The 18,981-nt window shown below is 43.1% G+C and overlaps 7 protein-coding genes across 10 annotated transcripts in view; 4 read left to right on the top strand and 3 right to left on the bottom strand.

Moving 5' to 3' along the window:
* kay (transcription factor kayak) overlaps positions 1-2,699 on the top strand; it is a 43,424-nt gene extending 40,725 nt beyond the window's left edge. For all 4 annotated transcript variants that reach the window (XM_064680558.1, XM_064680564.1, XM_064680576.1 and 1 more), the window contains one exon: positions 12-2,699. In XM_064680558.1, the coding sequence (XP_064536628.1) occupies positions 12-1,279 (1,268 nt within the window). In that variant the 3' untranslated portion in view covers positions 1,280-2,699. The remainder of the gene's footprint in view (positions 1-11) is intronic.
* Positions 2,700-3,827: 1,128 nt separating this feature from the next.
* sro (SDR family oxidoreductase shroud) lies at positions 3,828-5,138 on the top strand. Its single transcript, XM_064679473.1, has 2 exons — positions 3,828-3,986; positions 4,058-5,138. Exons 1-2 carry the CDS (start codon positions 3,868-3,870, stop codon positions 4,932-4,934), a joined length of 996 nt encoding a protein of 331 aa, XP_064535543.1. The 5' UTR covers positions 3,828-3,867; the 3' UTR covers positions 4,935-5,138.
* Positions 4,936-8,695, bottom strand: Rnb (R and B). Its single transcript, XM_064679431.1, has 7 exons — positions 8,368-8,695; positions 7,715-8,305; positions 7,317-7,655; positions 7,053-7,259; positions 6,436-6,986; positions 6,299-6,374; positions 4,936-6,091 (listed from the first exon to the last, which is right to left on the bottom strand). The coding sequence occupies exons 1-7, from the start codon at positions 8,620-8,622 to the stop codon at positions 5,135-5,137; spliced, it is 2,976 nt and encodes a 991-aa protein (XP_064535501.1). The 5' UTR covers positions 8,623-8,695; the 3' UTR covers positions 4,936-5,134.
* A 237-nt stretch (positions 8,696-8,932) lies between these two features.
* Positions 8,933-10,736, top strand: ATP6AP2 (ATPase H(+)-transporting accessory protein 2). The gene is made up of 3 exons (XM_064679484.1): positions 8,933-9,092; positions 9,336-9,688; positions 9,753-10,736. Exons 1-3 carry the CDS (start codon positions 9,044-9,046, stop codon positions 10,314-10,316), a joined length of 966 nt encoding a protein of 321 aa, XP_064535554.1. The 5' UTR covers positions 8,933-9,043; the 3' UTR covers positions 10,317-10,736.
* Positions 9,333-13,039, bottom strand: sage (salivary gland-expressed bHLH). Its single transcript, XM_064679497.1, has 2 exons — positions 11,748-13,039; positions 9,333-11,685 (listed from the first exon to the last, which is right to left on the bottom strand). Exons 1-2 carry the CDS (start codon positions 12,407-12,409, stop codon positions 11,421-11,423), a joined length of 927 nt encoding a protein of 308 aa, XP_064535567.1. The 5' UTR covers positions 12,410-13,039; the 3' UTR covers positions 9,333-11,420.
* A 550-nt stretch (positions 13,040-13,589) lies between these two features.
* Positions 13,590-15,396, bottom strand: TrpRS (Tryptophanyl-tRNA synthetase). The gene is made up of 4 exons (XM_064679469.1): positions 15,099-15,396; positions 14,591-15,002; positions 13,954-14,533; positions 13,590-13,897 (listed from the first exon to the last, which is right to left on the bottom strand). Exons 1-4 carry the CDS (start codon positions 15,289-15,291, stop codon positions 13,793-13,795), a joined length of 1,290 nt encoding a protein of 429 aa, XP_064535539.1. The 5' UTR covers positions 15,292-15,396; the 3' UTR covers positions 13,590-13,792.
* A 263-nt stretch (positions 15,397-15,659) lies between these two features.
* On the top strand, positions 15,660-18,955 carry Vps16A (vacuolar protein sorting 16). Its single transcript, XM_064679442.1, has 9 exons — positions 15,660-15,820; positions 15,902-16,091; positions 16,146-16,416; positions 16,481-17,169; positions 17,233-17,360; positions 17,422-17,570; positions 17,636-17,919; positions 17,977-18,572; positions 18,636-18,955. Exons 1-9 carry the CDS (start codon positions 15,765-15,767, stop codon positions 18,781-18,783), a joined length of 2,511 nt encoding a protein of 836 aa, XP_064535512.1. The 5' UTR covers positions 15,660-15,764; the 3' UTR covers positions 18,784-18,955.
* Positions 18,956-18,981: the final 26 nt, after the last annotated feature.

The raw sequence follows: 18,981 nt of genomic DNA, 5'->3' as shown, positions 1-18,981 counted from the left end.
GCCAATTGCAGCTAGTGCCGCGACAGACAGCACCTCGTATCAGAATGGTGGCCACATGCTGGGCAATGGGTCCAATGGTGGCGTCAACAACTTCACCGTCGCTCTGGCGGCGGTCAACAATGCTGGACGCGCCTCTGGCCAGGCTGGCGGCAACTCAACTACCTCAAACAGTGGCACTCCGGCGCGTCGCGGCGGCGGACGTCGCCCCAACAAGGCGGCCAACATGTCCCCGGAGGAGGAGGAGAAGCGTCGCATACGACGCGAACGCAACAAGCTAGCGGCGGCGCGTTGTCGCAAACGACGCGTCGATCAGACCAACGAGCTGACCGAGGAGGTCGATGCGCTGATTAAGAAGGGCGAGGACATGAAGAAGGAGATTGAGAATTTGAATGCGACCAAAAATCAGCTGGAACATGTCCTCCAGGCGCATCGGCCCACCTGCCAGAAGGTGCGCAATGATCTGCTCAGTGTGGTCACATGTAATGGATTGATTGGACCGACCACGTTGCTCGGCGCCGGCAGCTGCACGGGCAACCGGAGCCAACACAGCAACAACAACAACAACAATAACAGCAATAACAATAACAGCAACAGCAGCAACAACAACAATAACAATAACAACAACAGCAACAGTAATGACAGCAGCAGCGGCGGCACCATCACCGGCTTCGATGCCACACTCAATTCCACGGGTCGCAGCAATTCACCGCTGGATCTCAAGCCGGTGCTCACCGATGAGCAGCTGCTGCAGCACATCAAGAACGAACCGCAGGATGTTGGCCTCGATTCGAGCTCATCATTGGACCAGGATGGTCCGCCGCCGGCCAAACGTTGCTTTGCGCTGCCCAACATTGCCGCGCTGACCGCATCCCTGACGACACCGACCGACCCCGGTTCCTGTTCACTGAACACGCCCATAACTAGCACGGCGCCAAATATATTTGCTAATTTTGGCGGCGACCTCAACAGTCCCACATTGAATGCACTGAACAAGCTGCCCAAGGCGCGTCCCAATACGCTCAATGTCCAACAGTTGCAGCGTCCATTTGTCGTCCAGCCATTGGGCAACGATGGCAACAAGGCGCCACCCACACAGATACAGGGCGTGCCGATACAGACGCCATCGACGGGCACCTTCAATTTTGATTCGCTAATGGATGGCGGCACTGGTCTGACGCCCGTATCCGGGCCCCTGGTGCCCACCTGCTCGTCCCAGAACAAGCATCCGCTGGAACTGCCAACGCCCACAAGTGAGCCGTCCAAGCTGGTTAGCTTATAACCAGTGTAGGGTGCGTGGCGGTGGCGCGCGTCGCTAACAAAGTCAAACATTACATTTAGTTTTTAATCTGTAAACAAGCAGCATGCAGCAAGCAGCGTGCAACGTGCAGCATGCAACATGCGGCATGTAACAATTTGTGCATACAGATCAGATTTACGTTTACATAGCGAACGCTAATTTAGATTTATACACAATGTTTTCTCTACTTTTGTAACGTTAATTTTTGTAATTCGTAAGCACGGATTTGTTGTCCGGCACCTGCCACGCCTAGTCGTGCGACGGTTTGGTGTGGCAGTTAGACGGATGGGCTGGAGAGCCGAGCCGGCGTAAAAGTTCTGCTACTTTATTTAATAATTGTAATTGTTTTCCCTGTTAAATGTGTAACTGCTTTTGTATTATTATCTTTATTATGTTTAATTTATCATTTGCTGTATCAATTAATAATAACTCTATATACATATATATATACTATATGATATATATATTTACTTGTATTTTTGTGCAATTTTTTAAACCATTTTTCATTTGCGTGTGTTTTTAAAAAATATACATTTAGAAATATTTATAACAAATAATGCCTAAACATTTGCAGAAATGTTAAAAATGATTTAAGTAATGAATTGTAGCACGTTGAGAGTGTGAAAGAAAATGATGAGATGTTGTAAATGATGGATGCGTTGTGATATTTATTATTAACAAGTTAAACAAAACAAAAATAAATTAAATGATAAACGAAACTTAAACAGAGCGTGTAATGAAAGGAACTAAGCCGGTTTTAAAATTGTACATTTAAAATAATAAATTAAATATTTCAAATTACAAAAAAAAAAACTTAATACGTTGCCTTGATAAAGAGAAAATAGGGAAAGAAAATAAACAAATGATATAATAGTTTCAAAATGAGAGAAAATTGAGAATTTGAATAACTATACTTATACTATTTACTATTTAAGGCGCATAAAACAAATAAAAAACAAACAAAAACAACAACAAAATCAAGAAAAAAACACAAATATATTTTTACTAAACGCAAAATGCGCTCTATTTTCAAATACAATTTTTAAGAAATGACAAACAAAACGCAAAGCAATTATTTAATATGTAATTATATGTATTATGCAATAAAAGAACTATATATATGTATATATGATGATACAACAAAACGAGCAAAGCAAATCAGGCAACAATATTTGATATAGCCTTACGGTTTAATACGAGTAATTCCTTCGTCCCCTAAACAAATAAAAAAACACCCCCATTGTGCTTACGCAACAAATTTTAGGATCATAAAAATGCGCAAAATTTCTTGAATTGAAATTCACAAAATTGTAAACAGATAATAATTAAATGCACTTTCCAAATGGGGTAACAACCAAAATTGTGTAAGAGAAATAAAAATATAATACAGAACAACCTAAAAGCCAAATAATTCCATTCAATTTGGAGATCGATTAGGGTTTCAAGATCAAGGCACAGCTCTACCTGGCCACAGTCGGAACGGATGTGTGTGAAACAATATTGAAATCGCATAAAATTACAAAATCGCTGGCTCAGCTGGCGTTTAGATATGACAGGTAAATTAGGCTGAACCTTAAAAGTAAGTAAACTTTTTCTGGTGTAACTATTATAAAACCCGACTGTTGAGCAGACGAGCAGGGATATATAATAATATATATCTCCATCAGTAGATTGAGTATATTTAACATTATGGGATCTTACACTTTATTTATTAACAATTTTTTGCACTTAATTTCTAGTATCTTTTGCAAGTTTATAAAAACAAAAGATTCTTTAGACTACAACACTCAATTTTTTAAAGTATCATGCGTTTACCCAAATTTCAACGTATTCTTATGGTAGCGTAGCTATATCATGTTCCCAGACGACCAACTCCTAAATAAAAGCTTCAAGCTGACAAAGAAACAATATCAAGATTATAACTCGCCTTTTCCAGTATATATATATATACCTTGCTTCCATGCCAAAAACAATTCCTTGATAAAATGTAAACATTCTCATACATAGTATGAAAATGAGGTACATAAAATAAGGTATACAAGACCAGCTGAGCTCGCTGCGAATAGGGTTCGTTTTATTCTTTTTTTGGCACCAGCCTAACGCGCAGGTAAAACTCAAAAGGTGCGCGTCGCCAGCAGGCGGATCTATGTGGATATGTATGTATATGTGTTAGCACAGACACACACACAAAGAAATGTATACCTAAGCAGACGGCATAATGCCTACAGATAATGCCTATATATACACATATGCACTCAAACAAATGAATATCCAAACTTTAAAAAATCGCCACAAAAATTAAAAGTATTCTAAATTTCAGACCAAATACAAATTTTTAAACAACTTTTTTCAATTTAGAAAAATAAATGAATTAAGAAAAAATTTATACCCCAGAAATTTTATTTAAAATTTAAGGTAACATTTTTTTAAGTGTATATAAGTGCATATATATATATATAAATATATATGTATAAGATGATTTAAAATTTCGGGTTCGCTTTGCATGTTATTTTTTATTTATTTTTTTTTTTTTTTTGGGAGTGCGTTTCAGTTCATCGAGATCCTCTGATATGGGCAGCTGTAATCAACTGCTGCGCGCCTTGAAACGCACCCTGGGTTTGGGACGGCGTCAGCTGAGCGTGGGCCAGCGGCAAGTGGTGCTGGTGACGGGCTGTGATTCGGGCTTGGGGTAAGCAAACGTGGCAGTACCCACAACTGTATATATATATAATTAATATATATATTAACTTATCCGAGCAGGCACTCCCTGGCCGTCTACTGCTACCAGGCGCTCCACATGACGGTCATCTCCTGCTGCCACAATTTGGAATCACAGGGCGCACAGCTGCTGCAGCAGATGAGCTGTGCGGCTGAGCAGGATCGTATGCACACCTGGCAACTGGATTTACTGCAGCCTGCCTCCATCGATCAGGTGCACGGCAAGCTGGGCGAGCTTTTGGCCGGCACGGATTACCAGTTAATGGCGCTGGTCAACAATGCGGGCGTCATGTGCTTTGGTGAATTTGAGTGGCAGCTGCCGGAGCAAATTGAGCAGCAGATCAATTGTAATCTGCTGGGCACCATGCGTCTGACCAGGCAGCTGTTGCCGTTGTTGCGCCAGCATCGCGCACGCATTATCAACGTGACCAGCCACTGTGGCTTCCAGGCGCTGCCCGCGCTGGCGCCCTATGCCGCCTCCAAAGCAGCGCTTCGGGTGTGGAACGATGCGCTGCGCATTGAACTGCAGCCATATGGGATGGAGGTGGTAAACTTTGTGCCCGGTTCCTTTGTGCTGGACAGCAACATAGCCGCACGCCAGCAGCAGCAGGCACAGCAAATGCTGCAGGCATTCAACGCCGAGCAGCTGGACCATTATGGCCTGTATTTTAGGGCATTCAATGAGTATCTGAGCATACTGGGTGGTTTCAAGAAACCCAATCAGCTGCAGGATGCTGTACTGCTTGACAAGTTCAGGGATGCGTTGACGAATGCACAGCCCGAAACAATGTACATACACGAACCGTGGCGCTATAGAATCTATCGTTGGCTCTTTAAGCTTAGTCCGGCGCCGCTGACGGATTGGTTGGTGCTCAAGTTTTGCGCCATGCCCAGCTTTGAGTCCACGCAACGCAGTTAAATTCTACATTTTACTATAGCATACAGTTTATTATGATTATTATTATTGTAGTGCATTGATATAAACTTGGCCTGGGTTTTTAAATACAATGCGTTTGGATTTGGCACAAGTACACAAGCACACACACGCGAACAAGCACACACAGGGAGACACACATAATCACATATACAATTGGCTGATTGGGCAGGGAACTAAATTAGCTAATAGCCAGTGCTGCGGCATCTCTCGTAGACCGCATCGTTGAGCAGCTGAAACCATTCGCTGGCATAAACCGAATCCTCGGCCGCACGAAACAGCTGCAACTTATCCTGTGCCGGCAGCGAGGCGCACAAATAATAGCTAATCGCCGTCTCAGTAAGTTCCGCATGGTAGTTCTTCAAAGCCCACTCCAGCAAGCGCAGACAATTGTGCGCGTCGAGAAATTGTATTAAACGTTCATGCAGCAGCGCCTCCAGCTCGGGTATGATGTACACGCGCGACATCTCGAAGGCCTGCAGCAGGGCGCTATAGTCCGGCATGACCAGATGCCGGGCATGGCAACCAATTAAGTGGAGGAAGTAGCGTAATCCATTGGCCGTATAATCGCGGAGTTGTATCTCGCCGTCGTGGCCCTCTCGAAAGTTGCTGTTAAGCATTTTGTTGAAGACCTCGCTGGTATCACAGAGTAGCTGCTTGTTAAAGCCAATGGTGAGCGTTGCCACCTCTCCAGCTGAATCCTTCCCAGCATCCTCGGCATCATCGTGATCGCTGGGCACCAGAAAACGCATGTCACAATGGTCATGCAATGGCGCAGACGACGCATTCAACTGGGCAAAACAGATGTTCGTATTCCCATCCGGCTGCTCGGAATCGGGCAGCATAATGCCCAGCGTAAAGCGTGACATGGCCGTAACCGCATCCGCCGCCTCATCCGCATACAAATTGTCGCTCTTTTTTCGCAGCAGCAAGTCGAAGAGCAGAGTCAACGCATTACCATCATATAAAAACTGATAGAGCAGCCGATGGCTTTTGATGATGTACGCCACGGATATAGCGGCACGTTGTTGTGCATTTAAATCCGCATCGCTACGCAGCAGACGTACCAGCTCCTCCTTGCCGTAGTTGGATTCACCCACATTGGTAAGCGTCTCCAGAAAGGCAAAGCCATCCTTGCGCATCTGCAATTAAGATCGTGCAAATGAGCAACAAGAACAAAGAGTTAACTTCGGGATTCCGAAGATTAAATACGCTATATTAAAATTGGAGCTATATGATAAAGTGATACGATTTTTCATTTTATTTTGCTTTGCCTAATAATATTGATCAGGAATGTAAGTACTGTTTCCTTCTATACGTTGAGAAGTTTAAAATGTATACACTCATACCTCTTCCACTTTGGTTAGCTGATAAAGCTGGTGCACAACGCCATGCTTGATGATCTGAGCAAAAAACTGGCTTTCGCTGTGATAAGTAGAAGATTAATGTCGCATTCAACATATATAAGCAGGAACACACAACTTACAGCAATATATTGGTCAACGCATTGGCAAAATTATTATTGGCGCCAAAAAGATTAATGGCACGTATGAGAGTATCAAGCGTTTCCGGCTTTCCCAACTCCGGCCGCTTGTTAATCATCAGAGTTATGCGGTAAATTAAATTCTCAATGACATCAATAGTGTCGCCCGCCTGATTGCGCAGCTGTCCCAGCTTGGGCGGCACATCGGAGCTCAGCTCTTCCAGATCCTCCTTATCGGACAGTGTATCGTCAATAGTTTCGGTGCCCTCGTCAATGAGCTTAAGTATGTCCATGACATTGGCGGGCTGCGCACGATTCGTGGCTATGCGAGATTCCCGTGTATCCGTATTAGTATTGCTAGCCTTGCTATCATCCTCATCGTCATCATCATCGCTGCAGGCTGGTGAATAGTTCTCATCATCATCATTAGCAAAGAGATTCGAGCAAACGGGCGACATGCTGCGCGAACTGCACGGACTGGTGGTGTTATATGAGCGCGGCGAGCTGCTAGGCGATTCAAAATCCGAATTGATTGACTCTTGGGTTTTAGAGAACTGTCATAGAATTTGTTCAGCTTATAAGCCATCGAATATACATAGGTGAAATATATATGGAAATACCTTGCTGAGAGTTTCAGGCGTGGCGGGATCGGTCAATTTGCGCTTCTTGCCGCCCTGAATACGTTCTTCGCGGCGTCGCCTGTGATGCTCCTCATCGCTGGTCAGATAATCATTTAGTTCACGCACCAGCATCGGCACCAGGCCCTCATACAGCAACAGCTCCATACTCAGATTGTCATATTGAAAGTTGTTCAGAATGTGAAATAACTGAAAAAAAATTTAACTCTTAGTTGTTTGTTTCAAATTTGTAAGGCATCAACTCACAGATGAGCGTTCGCTCTGTGAATGCGACTCTCGTATCATGGCGACCAGTTTGCGCAGAGCACCACAGCGTCGTATTTTGGAACGGCTACATGCATCGGCAGATAGCGTGGATATAATATTCACACAATGTCGGCACTCGCTCTCCGATAGCGGCTTGGCCATATTGACGGCCATAAGCAGCTCACAGGCAGCCACAATCGAATCCGCCATGCTGAGCATATAAAAGGCGCAGGGATCCTTGCAAAAGTTAGATAGTATCTTCAGTGCCGATGCGCGCTGCTCGCTATCCTCCTTGACAAAGTACACAATAGGTGCCAGGGAAGTGTTTCGCGAGAGTAGCTTAAAAAGAAAAGATTTTAACATGAATAGGTGATCCTTTGTGTTGCCTCAATACGCACCTCCCAGGCTCTCATGCCAATCTGCTGTGCAGAGAGTAGCATGAGGCATTTCAAGATCTCATAGGCAAGCTCAATGGCATCATGCTCTTTAGGCAGGATGTATTCGCAATTTCGCGTTGAGTTCTTTAACATTTGATAGTCAAAAATATCGCTGCGTACGCCTTCCAGATTGCGTGCCACCTCCTCGAAATACTTTTCACGATGCTGATTGCGCTTCAGGCCAATCAATGTGGACACTTCAACATCCTGTGTTGATGCCTTGGGCACCTCGTTGTTTTTCATGACCGCCACAAAGATACGCATCAGCTGTAGAAATCCATTTGACACCAAAAAATGTTTATAGAACTGACTGCTGACCAGCAGAAAACGACAGACGCGAAAGGCCATTATCCTAGTTTGGACCGCGCTTGTTGACTCAATGATATGGCAAATAGCAGGCGCTATGGCGCTATAGTGTACAATTAAAAACGACGATGCCTTCTTACTTTTGGCCAGATTGCCCAGCATTCGGCAGGCGCGACATTGGATCAATGAATTGGGTATGGTTTTCAATATAGTTATTAAAGGGGCAATGACCTTACACTCCACAGCCTGTTATGGAATCAAGTAGGCGATTTAAAGAAATATTTCATAATATATATTGGCCAACTCACCTCTATGCAAGCCTGATCATCCGTACAGCAATTGCCCAATATGCTCAAAACCACTTCCATTATCTTTTCATTGAGTTTGCTAATGAGGCGAACCATTACCGGAACACCCCCAGCAGTTCGAAACAACACAATTCCATCTTTATCTTTGACCACATCTGTGCGTAGCTTCACTAGACATTTGTATATAACAGTTTTGTCCGTTGAGGTTTTGAGGACACTCAACATGCCCTCCACCTGTTCCAAGGACCATAACATTTTAAAAACTAAACAAAAATGTGTGTTTTTTACACGCTTTTTTGTTGATTTTGCAAAAACAAACGCAAAAGCACGACAAAAAATGTGTGGCCGTCGGTATCAAGCAGGAAAATACCAAAAAGGCTTTTCAAAAATATCCCAGAAAATATTAATAGAAACTGATTTTTTATGTAAATTTAAATGTTAAGGTATACATACGGCGAGACAAGTGCAAAACATTTGATCCCAGCCAATATAGTATTCAAATACATTCGTTTCGTTGTGACGTCACACACTTGATAACAGGAATGACAGCCCTGTCCATTAGCGATGGACTACTTTCGATAGCCGCCACTTCTACTATCCATCACATGACAGTCAGAGCGTAGTAGGTTTTTCTCTGTGCAGTTGTTCGTCATATGATTAAAAGGCTGGCAGAAAAATGAAAATGTTGCAAAACTTCGTCATTTTTTCGCTATTTATTGCAGCAAGTAAGTTATTCAATATAATTATTGTGTGCAAAAAGTTTTCACACTGTGCGTTGTGCTTGAACTGTGTAAATTCTAAAACTTAAACTCGCATCGATTCTCCCGATAAGGGTGGTGGTAGATGGGGAGCTCTTTTTTCCAACTGCTGCTGCTTGCGCAGAATCTGTTCAAAATTTTAAGTGTTTAACTACATTAAGTAGTATAGTGTGATGTATATAAATAATAACGATTTTAATTACCTTTCAGTTCACGCCGCTGGCGAGTTCACCGTACTGAACTGTCCAAAGGCGATTAGCTTCAAGGGCAATGATCCACTGAACAGTCGCTATGTCGGCGATGTTTTATATGCTGCCATGGGCAATGCCGTCGTTGGCGACAGTGACTGGAGCGGCCTGACCATCAACGATCCCTTCAACCTGGCCAAGGGCGTAATCGCCGTGCATGTGGAGGGTCTTAGCCATGTGACGTCGGCAGGCAATGCCAAGTCCTACGAGTTGGTTGGATCCAATACTGGACAATCACTGAATGCATTGGCCGCCGAGCTGGAGGCAGCCAATGAGCCAGTCTGCGATATTAACTTCGACCAGTACGACGAGGGCGTAAGTGGTTTTTGCCTAATGTGCCCAAACCAGGCTTAATCCATCAAATTTCATTTTCCTAAAGGTGCAAGCATTCAAGGCCTGTTTTGGTGAATTTGAGTCGCCCGCTGCCAAGCCCACCAAGCACCTGAATCCCGCGTTGCACAATGCTGATAAACAGTTCTTGCAGGAAATTGGCTTCATTAATGCCGCTTCCGAGAACTTGGCGGAGATGCTCAAGCCCTCGAATGTATTGATTATACGCCTGTCGGTCGATGGCATTGCTAAGGCGCATGGAGAGAAGTCCGTTGCTGTAGATGAGGCCAACAAGCTGATCTCTGCTGCCATTGGTCGTCTTCTGGCTGCCGCCCAAAAGTCCAGCGACTCGGTGCTCTTTGTACTATCCACAGACAAGGATGCCAACTCACGCTCAAAGCGTGACACTCTCCAAGCCGATGATACAAACCCCTTCAACTTGGCCGAGTACTACAACGAAGACTATCCCGTAATTTTCAATATTATCCTATGGTTCATGGTTATCTTCGGCCTGTCCCTGCTGGCTATCTGCTATGCTATTGGAGCAATGGATCCCGGGAGGGACTCCATCATTTACCGCATGACCTCCACGCGAATGAAGAAGGACAATTAATCACGTGCTAGAAAAACCGCACAAAACGCGGGGTTTAAAACCTTCCCCATCTTTGTTATCTCGCCCCATTTATGTTGCGAAGAGTCAACTTCAAAACGAAATCCTGTTCTAAATTCAATTCATTACCGGACAAATTGTGTGTATGCGTGTGTGAGCAATGTATAGTTGGCTTTGTGTTTACCGCAAGCTATACATATAAATAAGTATTACAAACTTATTACTTTTAAATGCAGTTCAGTAATTCCATTATCAACTATAATAATTTGTTATATCTTTTGTGTTTGTTGTACTTTTTAGGTTAAACAGTCGAAACAGTCATTTCTTTATTCAAACTTATGTAAATTATCAACCGTAAAATGTTAATAATGTACCGTTAAATAAATATAACCTAAAAAGTCAAAAGCAGTGGCTTTATTTAAATGTTTTAAAGTATGATTTATTTAAGGAGCTTTCTTACGGCATATCCTGTAATCACGAGTTCCGCGAACTTGGCTTTATTTTAAATATTATCCTCAAAACTGTATCAAAAAGAATTCAGATAACATTTTTGAGGTTAGGTTTCAAAACTAGTTTATAGTGATATTATTTTTTTGCAGCATTTTAGAATCTTATTCTGGATTAATTGGTTTTTATGGCCCTTTTTTTATCCCTATTTTTTAACACAAAATCATAAACACCGTCAGTGTTAAATTTTTAGATGCTATACAATTTTAAGATTAAATTTTGAAACGCTTAAATAAATATTGTTCTTGATAATAGAAAATGGTGGACCCATTTATATGTCTTTATTATTATTATTCTTTTATTGTTTAGTTTTCTTTTTTTATTATTTTCTAAAAATCAAAGGTTTGTGAACTTAGCTTAAGACTACAATAGCCAAGCTGAACAAATAATACGGATACCCCCAATGTTGACAGGTCGCCTGTTGCATTTAGCTTTATCGAGAATAAAATTTATTTTGTCTTATACTGGAAAAAGAGGTAAAATTAACCATAGTACACTGGTATGCGATATCTAAAAAACCAAAAAAGGTTCGTCTATGAAAACTTTGAAATCCGAAACTTTCTTTGGCAATTGCACATTAATCCTGCTGACCTACGAACACTACGTGTTCCAATGATCCTTGGAATTGGTTTCATAGTTGGGTGAACTGCTGCTGCCCCCGCTCCAATTGCAACCATTTTGAGAGGACGTTGCCGCCGAGGCGCTGTTCTCATATTCGTAGCTGGCGGAGTGATTGTGGTGCTGGCCTTGGCCATCGTACTGCATGGAGCGGCTGCTGCACTTGAAGGAAACCAATTCTGTTTCGGGCAGAACATGATTCTCCCGCAGCATGGCCTGCAGATGATTAATATAGTTGATGGCGATGCTGTGAATGTGAAATGCTTTTAAATAACTCCATAAAATTTCGAATTATTATTGCCAACTCACCGCAGGCTTTCGATTTTGGAGTACTTCTTGCCATTGGGCTTCGATATGGGTAGCTTGGAGCGCAGCAGATCAAAGGCTTTATTCATATCGCGCATACGCGTACGCTCCCGATCACAGGCCGTGCGCCTATAGTCCTTCTCCATTTGCAACGCCTTTTCGCGCCATGCCGGATTCTGTTCCTTGGCGATCTCCACTTCCACGGCACCGCCGCTTCCGCCACCGCTATAGGTCATATATGTGGGCGGTGGCACAGCGACCAGTTCACTGCGTTTGGGTTCAATAATGGGCGCACAGCCACCATGCCACATGGACACTGTCTGTGGTATGCTGATGCTGTAAGCCGCGCTGCCCATACCAGGCGCTATCAGGCTGAGATTGTGCTGAGGATGCGGCTGCTTATCATAGCCGGATGAGAATGTGGGCGAATAGTTAAGGTTGTGCGCATGTGGGGCCGTATAGGTGAGCAGACCTCCTCCATCTGGTGCCAGGGTATAATTAAGACTCGCTATCGCCGCCGCCGCCGGCTGTGCGGCGCCCAGCTCAAGCAGCACCGGCTGCTCCGTGGACTCTGCATCGACACTGTATGCGCTGGGCAATGACACGGGCGTGGGTATCAGTGCTGGTGGATCGTCCGCGGCAGCGCTCAGCAGTTGATCACTCATCACGCTTAATCCGATTGCCGTTTGACGTCCGCTGGCGACAACCTGCGGCTGGCCAATGATCCCCACTTTCGATTTTTTATTCCGTTTCGGGATTGTTTTTTTTTTTTTTATATGTACATATGTAGTTGAGATGGTCGCTATTCAAAGTACGCTAGAAGAGTTTTCAATAGAAAATCGTTTTTCCTTCGGAGCTGCCACAGCCGAGTTAATCCGACAGCTATTCATCATTGGAGCTGGTGCTCATGGCGTCAGCTAGTTAATAAAATTCTACAATTGCTGGCGATGACAAGTGCGTTCAGTACGTGTGTCAATAAAAACAAGGATCGTGATCGGGATCGTGTGTCGGCTTTTCCTTTTGTGTACCTGCCTTGCAGCAGCAGCAGCAGCAGCAGCAACAACAATAACAAATGTGACTGCGGCTTAATTTCCTTCTATTGTCAGCGACAGTCGAAGATGAGCGCGTGTGCAATGCTGGAGTCGCGTTTGGCTTATGGGCAGCTGCCTTTTGGATCGCTGTCGTCGTCGTCGTCGTCGTCGTCTCGATCGTCGCCACAACTTCAGTTTGAGTTCAGTTTTTCTTTGCAGCAGCATTCTTCGTATGCGATACACAAGCGCGCACCGACAAGCTCTGTATATAGGCTGGGCTATAGGTGTATATATATTTTCGACGCGTGTAAACACAAGTGTTTTGGGTTAATTAAAAAAAAAATAGAAGCCCATATATACATACCATTATGTACGTCAAATACATACATATGAATCAATAGGAAAGAGTTTGATATATGGACATATATATAAACATACATATATAATAACTATATTAGTTGCAGGCGCATAGTAAGCCCAGAAACGTCATAGGCTTCAGATACACCTAACTCAGAGCTTGTAGCTAAAATCATTTTTCGCTTTATTAATATTGTATTATTATGCCCGAAACAGAAATTGAATGCGTTCAATAACTCTCAGATTACACACGGAAATTATTACATTTTTGCGAAGCTACGAGTTAAAATACTATATTATTTTAGCTGCTTTACCAGATGCTTGCCCCGTATAAGCAAGTATATAAGTTGAGCTTTCCAGTAAACCATTTAGATTCGAAGTGTCGGCCCAAACGCTAACTCCCCCATTTGGAGTCCGGAGTTTTACGGTTATTTTACAACTAGTTAAAGTGGGTCGGTCGTTTGAAAAAGTATAGCCGTTTATTGTTTGTTGTTTGCTTTTTGTTTTTATGTGTGCTTATAAAAATAATAACACAAAATTTTACTTGGCTTAGTAAATAAATAGCGAGCGCAACGTGAGGCTTCGGAGTGCAACAAGCTTACAGCTGTGGCAAACAAAAATCAATATAAATACATTTATTTGTGTATATTAATGATACTTCTAACTGCCCAATTTCAGCGATCTGATCTCAAAGTATTTGTCCAGCACCTCGTCCGTAACCAGCTTGCGTGCTGCCTGATGCTGCTCCACAATTGGCGTGACAGTCTGGCGGGGAAAAAATCGTTAGTAAGTGTATACAGGTATCATTTTCAGCAGCTCACCTCAATGGCCAGCTTTTTAATCTCGCCGGTTAGCATTTCACCCTTACTGTAAGCCACGCGCACGTCCTCCAACTTGTCATCATCTTCCAGGAAAAACTTTAGCAGCTGATAGGCCACATCAATTTCGGGTATGCCGCCTAGTTGACGATGCTCCTCCACAGTGGTGCGCCCACCCGAAAATGCATATTTATTGATTTTGTTCTTAATCTGCCTGGGTGTGTCAGTAAGAAAGACGGCAGAGTTTTGCTCGCTTGCCGACATTTTCGTTTTAGCCCCCTGCAACGCCGGAAAGAAGCTGGAGTGGATGAGCGCACACTTGGGAAAGCCGAGGCGCGGCGCCACATCACGTGTCATTCGGAAATATGGATCTTGATCGATGGCGCAGGGTATAAGACAGTGCACCTTCCTATTGCCAAAAATAAAGGGAAATGTGCTCGACAACGCCGGCGCTGCCTGAGCGGCGGGAAACCCGATTTTACCAATAATATCCGAGTCGCCAAAACCGAATATGCCTTTCACCTGATTAAAGGTGACGCACTTTTGGATGCGAATTATGTTCTGGTACATAGCAGGACATTTGCTGCAATTTCAACGATTATTATATCATATAAGTAAACGACTCTAAAACTCTAATTACCCCATAAACTCCAAATTATTGAATATGAATGTTTTGTTCAAGTCAAAGCCCATCGCGACAATATCCTTGGCATTCTCCCGAGCCAATTTGATAGCCTCCTCGATTTTCAGATCTTTCCACAGGGTCTTCTCATCATCGGTCAGCTGAATAATCAATGGTACATCGAAAGTTTCCTGCAGCCATTTGGTCATTATAAACGGCACCAAGTGGCCCATATGCAAGGACCCAGAGCTGGGTCCACGACCCGTATACAAATAGAACGGTTTGCCCTGTTCGCGTAGCGTAAGAATTGTGTGCAGATCGCGATGTGAAAAGAATATGCCGCGTCTAATGAAGTGATGAGCTGGCTTTCCTGTGATTTTTTCGAACCGTGCGATAAGTTCCGCATCGATTTTACTTGAGCCAAAGCGCTCTGCAACGTGTCAACCAAAATACACATGTATATATTTATATATAGATAATTTCCAAGATGTGCAAATTTAAATGGCCATCACATCGTATTGCATACTTATTAGCTTGTCGTAGTCAATGCCTGCATCGTTGCTGCTAGCCACATGCCATGGATCCACAACATCGTCCGTGTTTGTTGTTGTCTCATCACCACCTGCATCCGTTGCCGTTTCAACAGCCTCTGCGTCTGATTTGCCATTCAAGCTGAGTGCCTCAACACCCTGAACAACAGTTTGCTTTGTGTCCGTCATTTGTTAATAAATTAATAATTTTTTAAGTCGTATTAAGCGTATTTTTGAAGCAAATAATACTGGCTGTCGAAATTGGCCTTTCACATGTGTAAGAGCCAGCACTCATGTATGTTCTGGGGGTTCATACACGATACGTTTGACTGTACAACCATTTGAACTCACACGCTGTACCGATAGCTAGCCGAAAACATCGCCTAGTATTAACAAATACAAGGCAAATAGTCATACATATGTTTTAAAACGATAAGAATAATATTAATTTTAGTTTTTCAGTAACTTATATTGTATTTAAGCATTTTTTAAAGCCCTACCTGCGCTGTTGAATTTGCTGTGATAAGAGTGACTCGTGACTTAATAAGTAACAGTTACGCAAATATTTTTATTCTCTAGCAAGAACAACAAGTGCAGCAAACGGAAAATGCACAACGTTTGTTTATTTTTTCGCAAAATAATTGTTAAATAAATCTGTAATCATGCCGATAATGTACAATACGGGTGAGTGGTTCAATGTGCGGCCGGACTACTACAGGTAATTGTGAACACAATCATCAAATTATGCTTTTCACTGAAGCAAATATTTTGTGTATACCTTGCGGTTGAACGCCCACAGAAAAGTTGAGCTAGCAACACCTGACTGGCCAATCGATTTGGACTTAGAGTACATGCAAGTTGTAGCTGCCCCGTATGGAGGTCCTTTGGCTGCAATACGCGATGCAACCAAGTTGGTGCCCGTCAAAGGTACTTCCAGGCCGATGATTAGGATTTTTGATACTACCGGACGTGAGATGGGTCACATATTAGTAAGCATCTGGAAAGTAGTGGGCAACGAGTGGATGTTAATTATATAGTTACAGTGGAACCATGGAAAGCTTATCTCAATGGGCTGGTCTGACACCGAAGAGCTTATATGCGTGCTGGAAAATGCCAAAGTCTTTGTCTACGATATGTTTGGCAACGAAAAGGAATCGTATAGCATTGGCGGCGAGGCAAGCGTCATTAAGATTGTAGAGGCTAAGGTCTTTCAGTCTGCAGCAGGCACTGGGGTGGCCGTTATGACAACTTCTGGTCGCATCTTCCTGAAGCAGAACAGCACCAAAACGGAGCGAAAGCTGCCTGATATACCAAGTCAGAGAATCGATTAGTTCTTAACCGAAGCCCTTTCCTTATGCACATACTTTTTTTTTGCTAGATTCCAATACGAATTGCTCATGCTGGGAGATTGTGACCGAGGGTCGCAATAGCTACTGTCTGCTGGGTCGCGACCGCGAGGTCATCAAACTTTTGCATGGCCAGACAGTGGGCACCGTAATCGCCAATTTGTTTGAGAAACCACACGATCGTATCATAAAGATATCCGTTTCGTACAACCATCAGCACCTGGCGCTGTACACTAACACGGGCCTGCTCTGGCTGGGCAGTGTCGATATGCGGCAGAAGTACTGCGAGTTTGATACGGGCCGCAAGGATATGCCACTGCAAATTGAATGGATTATGAATACCCACAATGCCGACGCAGATGCTGTCGTTATTTCCTATCCCTCATATCTGCTGATTGTCAATCGCAATGCGGACAGAAGTGAATTTCCCTATGATCCTGTCATGTTTCTGGTCGCCGAAATGGATGGTGTGCGCATTATAACTCAAAGCTCACATGAAATGATTCAACGTTTACCGAAATGTGTGGAGAATATCTTTGCTGTTAATAGCCAACAGCCGGCCAGTTTTTTATTCGAGGCACAGAAGAAATTTGAAGAAAAATCCTACAAATCCGACGAGTATCTGAGCCTGTGCCGATCGAGCATTGAATTGGCTGTCAACGAGTGCATCGAAGCTGCAGCATATGAGTTCTGTCCCGAAACGCAGAAGAGCCTCATGAAAGTAAATTGAAGAATTCTTAAAATTTAACTTGTTACAAAATACGTTTTCAATATGACATTTCAGGCAGCTTACTTTGGCAAGGCATTCATACCCTCTCATAATCCTGAAGAGTATATGCGCATCTTAAGAATATTGAGAGTTTTAAATACATTGCGCCACGAGAAAATCGCCATGCCCCTTACTTATATGCAGTAAAATATTATATAATAATAATATCTTAAAAATTTTGATTTCTAAAGAACTTTTTTGCAGATTCTCTCATTTTAATCCCGATATCATTTTGAGTCGTCTACTCTTTCGCAAGCACTATGCTGTGGCCATACAAGTGGCTAAGCATCTGAAGTTGCCCGAATCTTGGATATTAGAACATTGGGCCAGTCATAAAGTTATGCATGACCAGAGTAAGCCAGTCAAATCTATTCCCCCGTCGACTGCTGAAGATGGATTCTATTTTTATTATTGACAGATGACAATGAGGTGGCACGCAAGATCACGGAGAAATTCAAGAATCCTTCTATTGAGGGCATTTCCTTTTGCAATATAGCGGAGAAGGCGCATCAAAATGGACGCGATGAGCTGGCTATTAAGCTGCTTGAGCTGGAGCCTCGTGCTTCAGTGCAGGTTCCACTGCTGCTTAAGATGGGCAAATTTGAGCGTGCTGTGGCCAGTGCTACACAATCTGGCGATACGGAGCTGGTCACTTCCGTGCTGCTCGAAATCAAGAAGAAAATGATGCTGTCAAATTTTCATGTAAATTTTTCGAATTTCGTATAATTTATAACGCTATCTCATCCGTACAATTTGTAGATGATAATTAGACAATATCCCTTGGCACTAAATATGTACAAGAACATTATGATGCAGTCCAGTCGCACCGCACTCTACGATATTTACAACACCGAGGACGATTACAAGTCCATTGCCGAGTATCATTTTAAAAATGCCATTGAAAGCGAGGATCTCGAATCGAATCTGTCGATTATTGGCAACAGCTACACACAGGGCAGATGCACCGTGGAGGCAAAACTGTGCGAAGAGACTTCGCGCATGCTGAAGCTTCAGAAGACGTTGTTTAACTATCATAATGGTGCTGTTGCTTTGAACGGACTGTCAATACATGACACAATGTTGCAGCTGCTGAATGTGGGCGAGCTGAAGGAGGCGGAGAAAATCAAGAGCGAGTTCAAAGTACCCGATCGCAGGTTCTGGTGGTTGCGCATACTCTCTCTGGCCGAGAAGTTTAACTGGGTGGAGCTGGAAAATTTCTCGAAGAAAAAGAAGAGTCCCATTGGCTATGAACCCTTTGTCGAGGTTTGTCTGCATCAAGAAAATACGCGAGAGGCGCGAAAATATATCTTACGCTGCCCGGACAAGCGCAAGGTGTATTGGTACATGCGAGCTAGGTAAGTTGTGGATTTCTATATGCTCGAAAGAGTTTTATATTAAAACTTCTCGACAATTTGCAGCTTGTACGAGGAGGCCATCGATTGCGCTTTTGAGCAACGGGATTTGCATAGCCTGTATGAGATGCAAACAAAGATTCAGCTGCTTAGAGATCAGGCGCTGCTCGAAAAGATTTGTAATTTTATAGCCCTTCTTGAGGCAAGACGTTGAACTAAACATTCCTTCAATAATATATATGTCTATTTATTATATCAAGAATTATTGTTCCATTAAATTTTGTGCGTGCAAACTTCAGACTAAGCTAATGCTGAAGAACATATGATAACATATTCAAATTATACTCAACTATTTAATCAAATAAATTGTTGCTTTGAATTCAATATTTTTGTGAATATGGAATATCTATCA

This window comes from Drosophila montana, unplaced genomic scaffold (assembly GCF_035044405.1).
Source record: "Drosophila montana isolate Dmon_TW-CO22-7 unplaced genomic scaffold, ASM3504440v1 contig_1264_1, whole genome shotgun sequence".
In the NCBI taxonomy this organism is placed as follows: Eukaryota; Metazoa; Arthropoda; class Insecta; order Diptera; family Drosophilidae; genus Drosophila; species Drosophila montana.
Note: the sequence above shows the minus strand (reverse complement) of the source record. Positions and strands in the feature narration are given on the sequence as shown.

What these genes read in the sequence shown, in the direction of transcription:
- TrpRS (XM_064679469.1), bottom strand. Translation starts at nt 15,291, where the DNA reads ATGACGGACACAAAGCAAACTGTTGTTCAGGGTGTTGAGGCACTCAGC. An exon ending in TGACTACGACAAGCTAATAA is followed by an intron (nt 15,003 to 15,098) that starts GTATGCAATACG and finishes GACACGTTGCAG; the next exon opens with AGCGCTTTGGCTCAAGTAAA. An exon ending in TTAAAAAGCTGGCCATTGAG is followed by an intron (nt 13,898 to 13,953) that starts GTGAGCTGCTGA and finishes TTTCCCCGCCAG; the next exon opens with ACTGTCACGCCAATTGTGGA.
- sage (XM_064679497.1), bottom strand. Translation starts at nt 12,409, where the DNA reads ATGAGTGATCAACTGCTGAGCGCTGCCGCGGACGATCCACCAGCACTG. An exon ending in TCCAAAATCGAAAGCCTGCG is followed by an intron (nt 11,686 to 11,747) that starts GTGAGTTGGCAA and finishes TCACATTCACAG; the next exon opens with CATCGCCATCAACTATATTA.
- Vps16A (XM_064679442.1), top strand. Translation starts at nt 15,765, where the DNA reads ATGCCGATAATGTACAATACGGGTGAGTGGTTCAATGTGCGGCCGGAC. An exon ending in CGCAGAAGAGCCTCATGAAA is followed by an intron (nt 17,170 to 17,232) that starts GTAAATTGAAGA and finishes ATGACATTTCAG; the next exon opens with GCAGCTTACTTTGGCAAGGC. An exon ending in ATGCCCCTTACTTATATGCA is followed by an intron (nt 17,361 to 17,421) that starts GTAAAATATTAT and finishes ACTTTTTTGCAG; the next exon opens with ATTCTCTCATTTTAATCCCG.
- sro (XM_064679473.1), top strand. Translation starts at nt 3,868, where the DNA reads ATGGGCAGCTGTAATCAACTGCTGCGCGCCTTGAAACGCACCCTGGGT. An exon ending in GGCTGTGATTCGGGCTTGGG is followed by an intron (nt 3,987 to 4,057) that starts GTAAGCAAACGT and finishes TTATCCGAGCAG; the next exon opens with GCACTCCCTGGCCGTCTACT.
- Rnb (XM_064679431.1), bottom strand. Translation starts at nt 8,622, where the DNA reads ATGTTATGGTCCTTGGAACAGGTGGAGGGCATGTTGAGTGTCCTCAAA. An exon ending in ATGATCAGGCTTGCATAGAG is followed by an intron (nt 8,306 to 8,367) that starts GTGAGTTGGCCA and finishes ATTCCATAACAG; the next exon opens with GCTGTGGAGTGTAAGGTCAT. An exon ending in TTGGCATGAGAGCCTGGGAG is followed by an intron (nt 7,656 to 7,714) that starts GTGCGTATTGAG and finishes TTTCTTTTTAAG; the next exon opens with CTACTCTCGCGAAACACTTC.
- ATP6AP2 (XM_064679484.1), top strand. Translation starts at nt 9,044, where the DNA reads ATGAAAATGTTGCAAAACTTCGTCATTTTTTCGCTATTTATTGCAGCA. An exon ending in TTCGCTATTTATTGCAGCAA is followed by an intron (nt 9,093 to 9,335) that starts GTAAGTTATTCA and finishes ATTACCTTTCAG; the next exon opens with TTCACGCCGCTGGCGAGTTC. An exon ending in TCGACCAGTACGACGAGGGC is followed by an intron (nt 9,689 to 9,752) that starts GTAAGTGGTTTT and finishes ATTTTCCTAAAG; the next exon opens with GTGCAAGCATTCAAGGCCTG.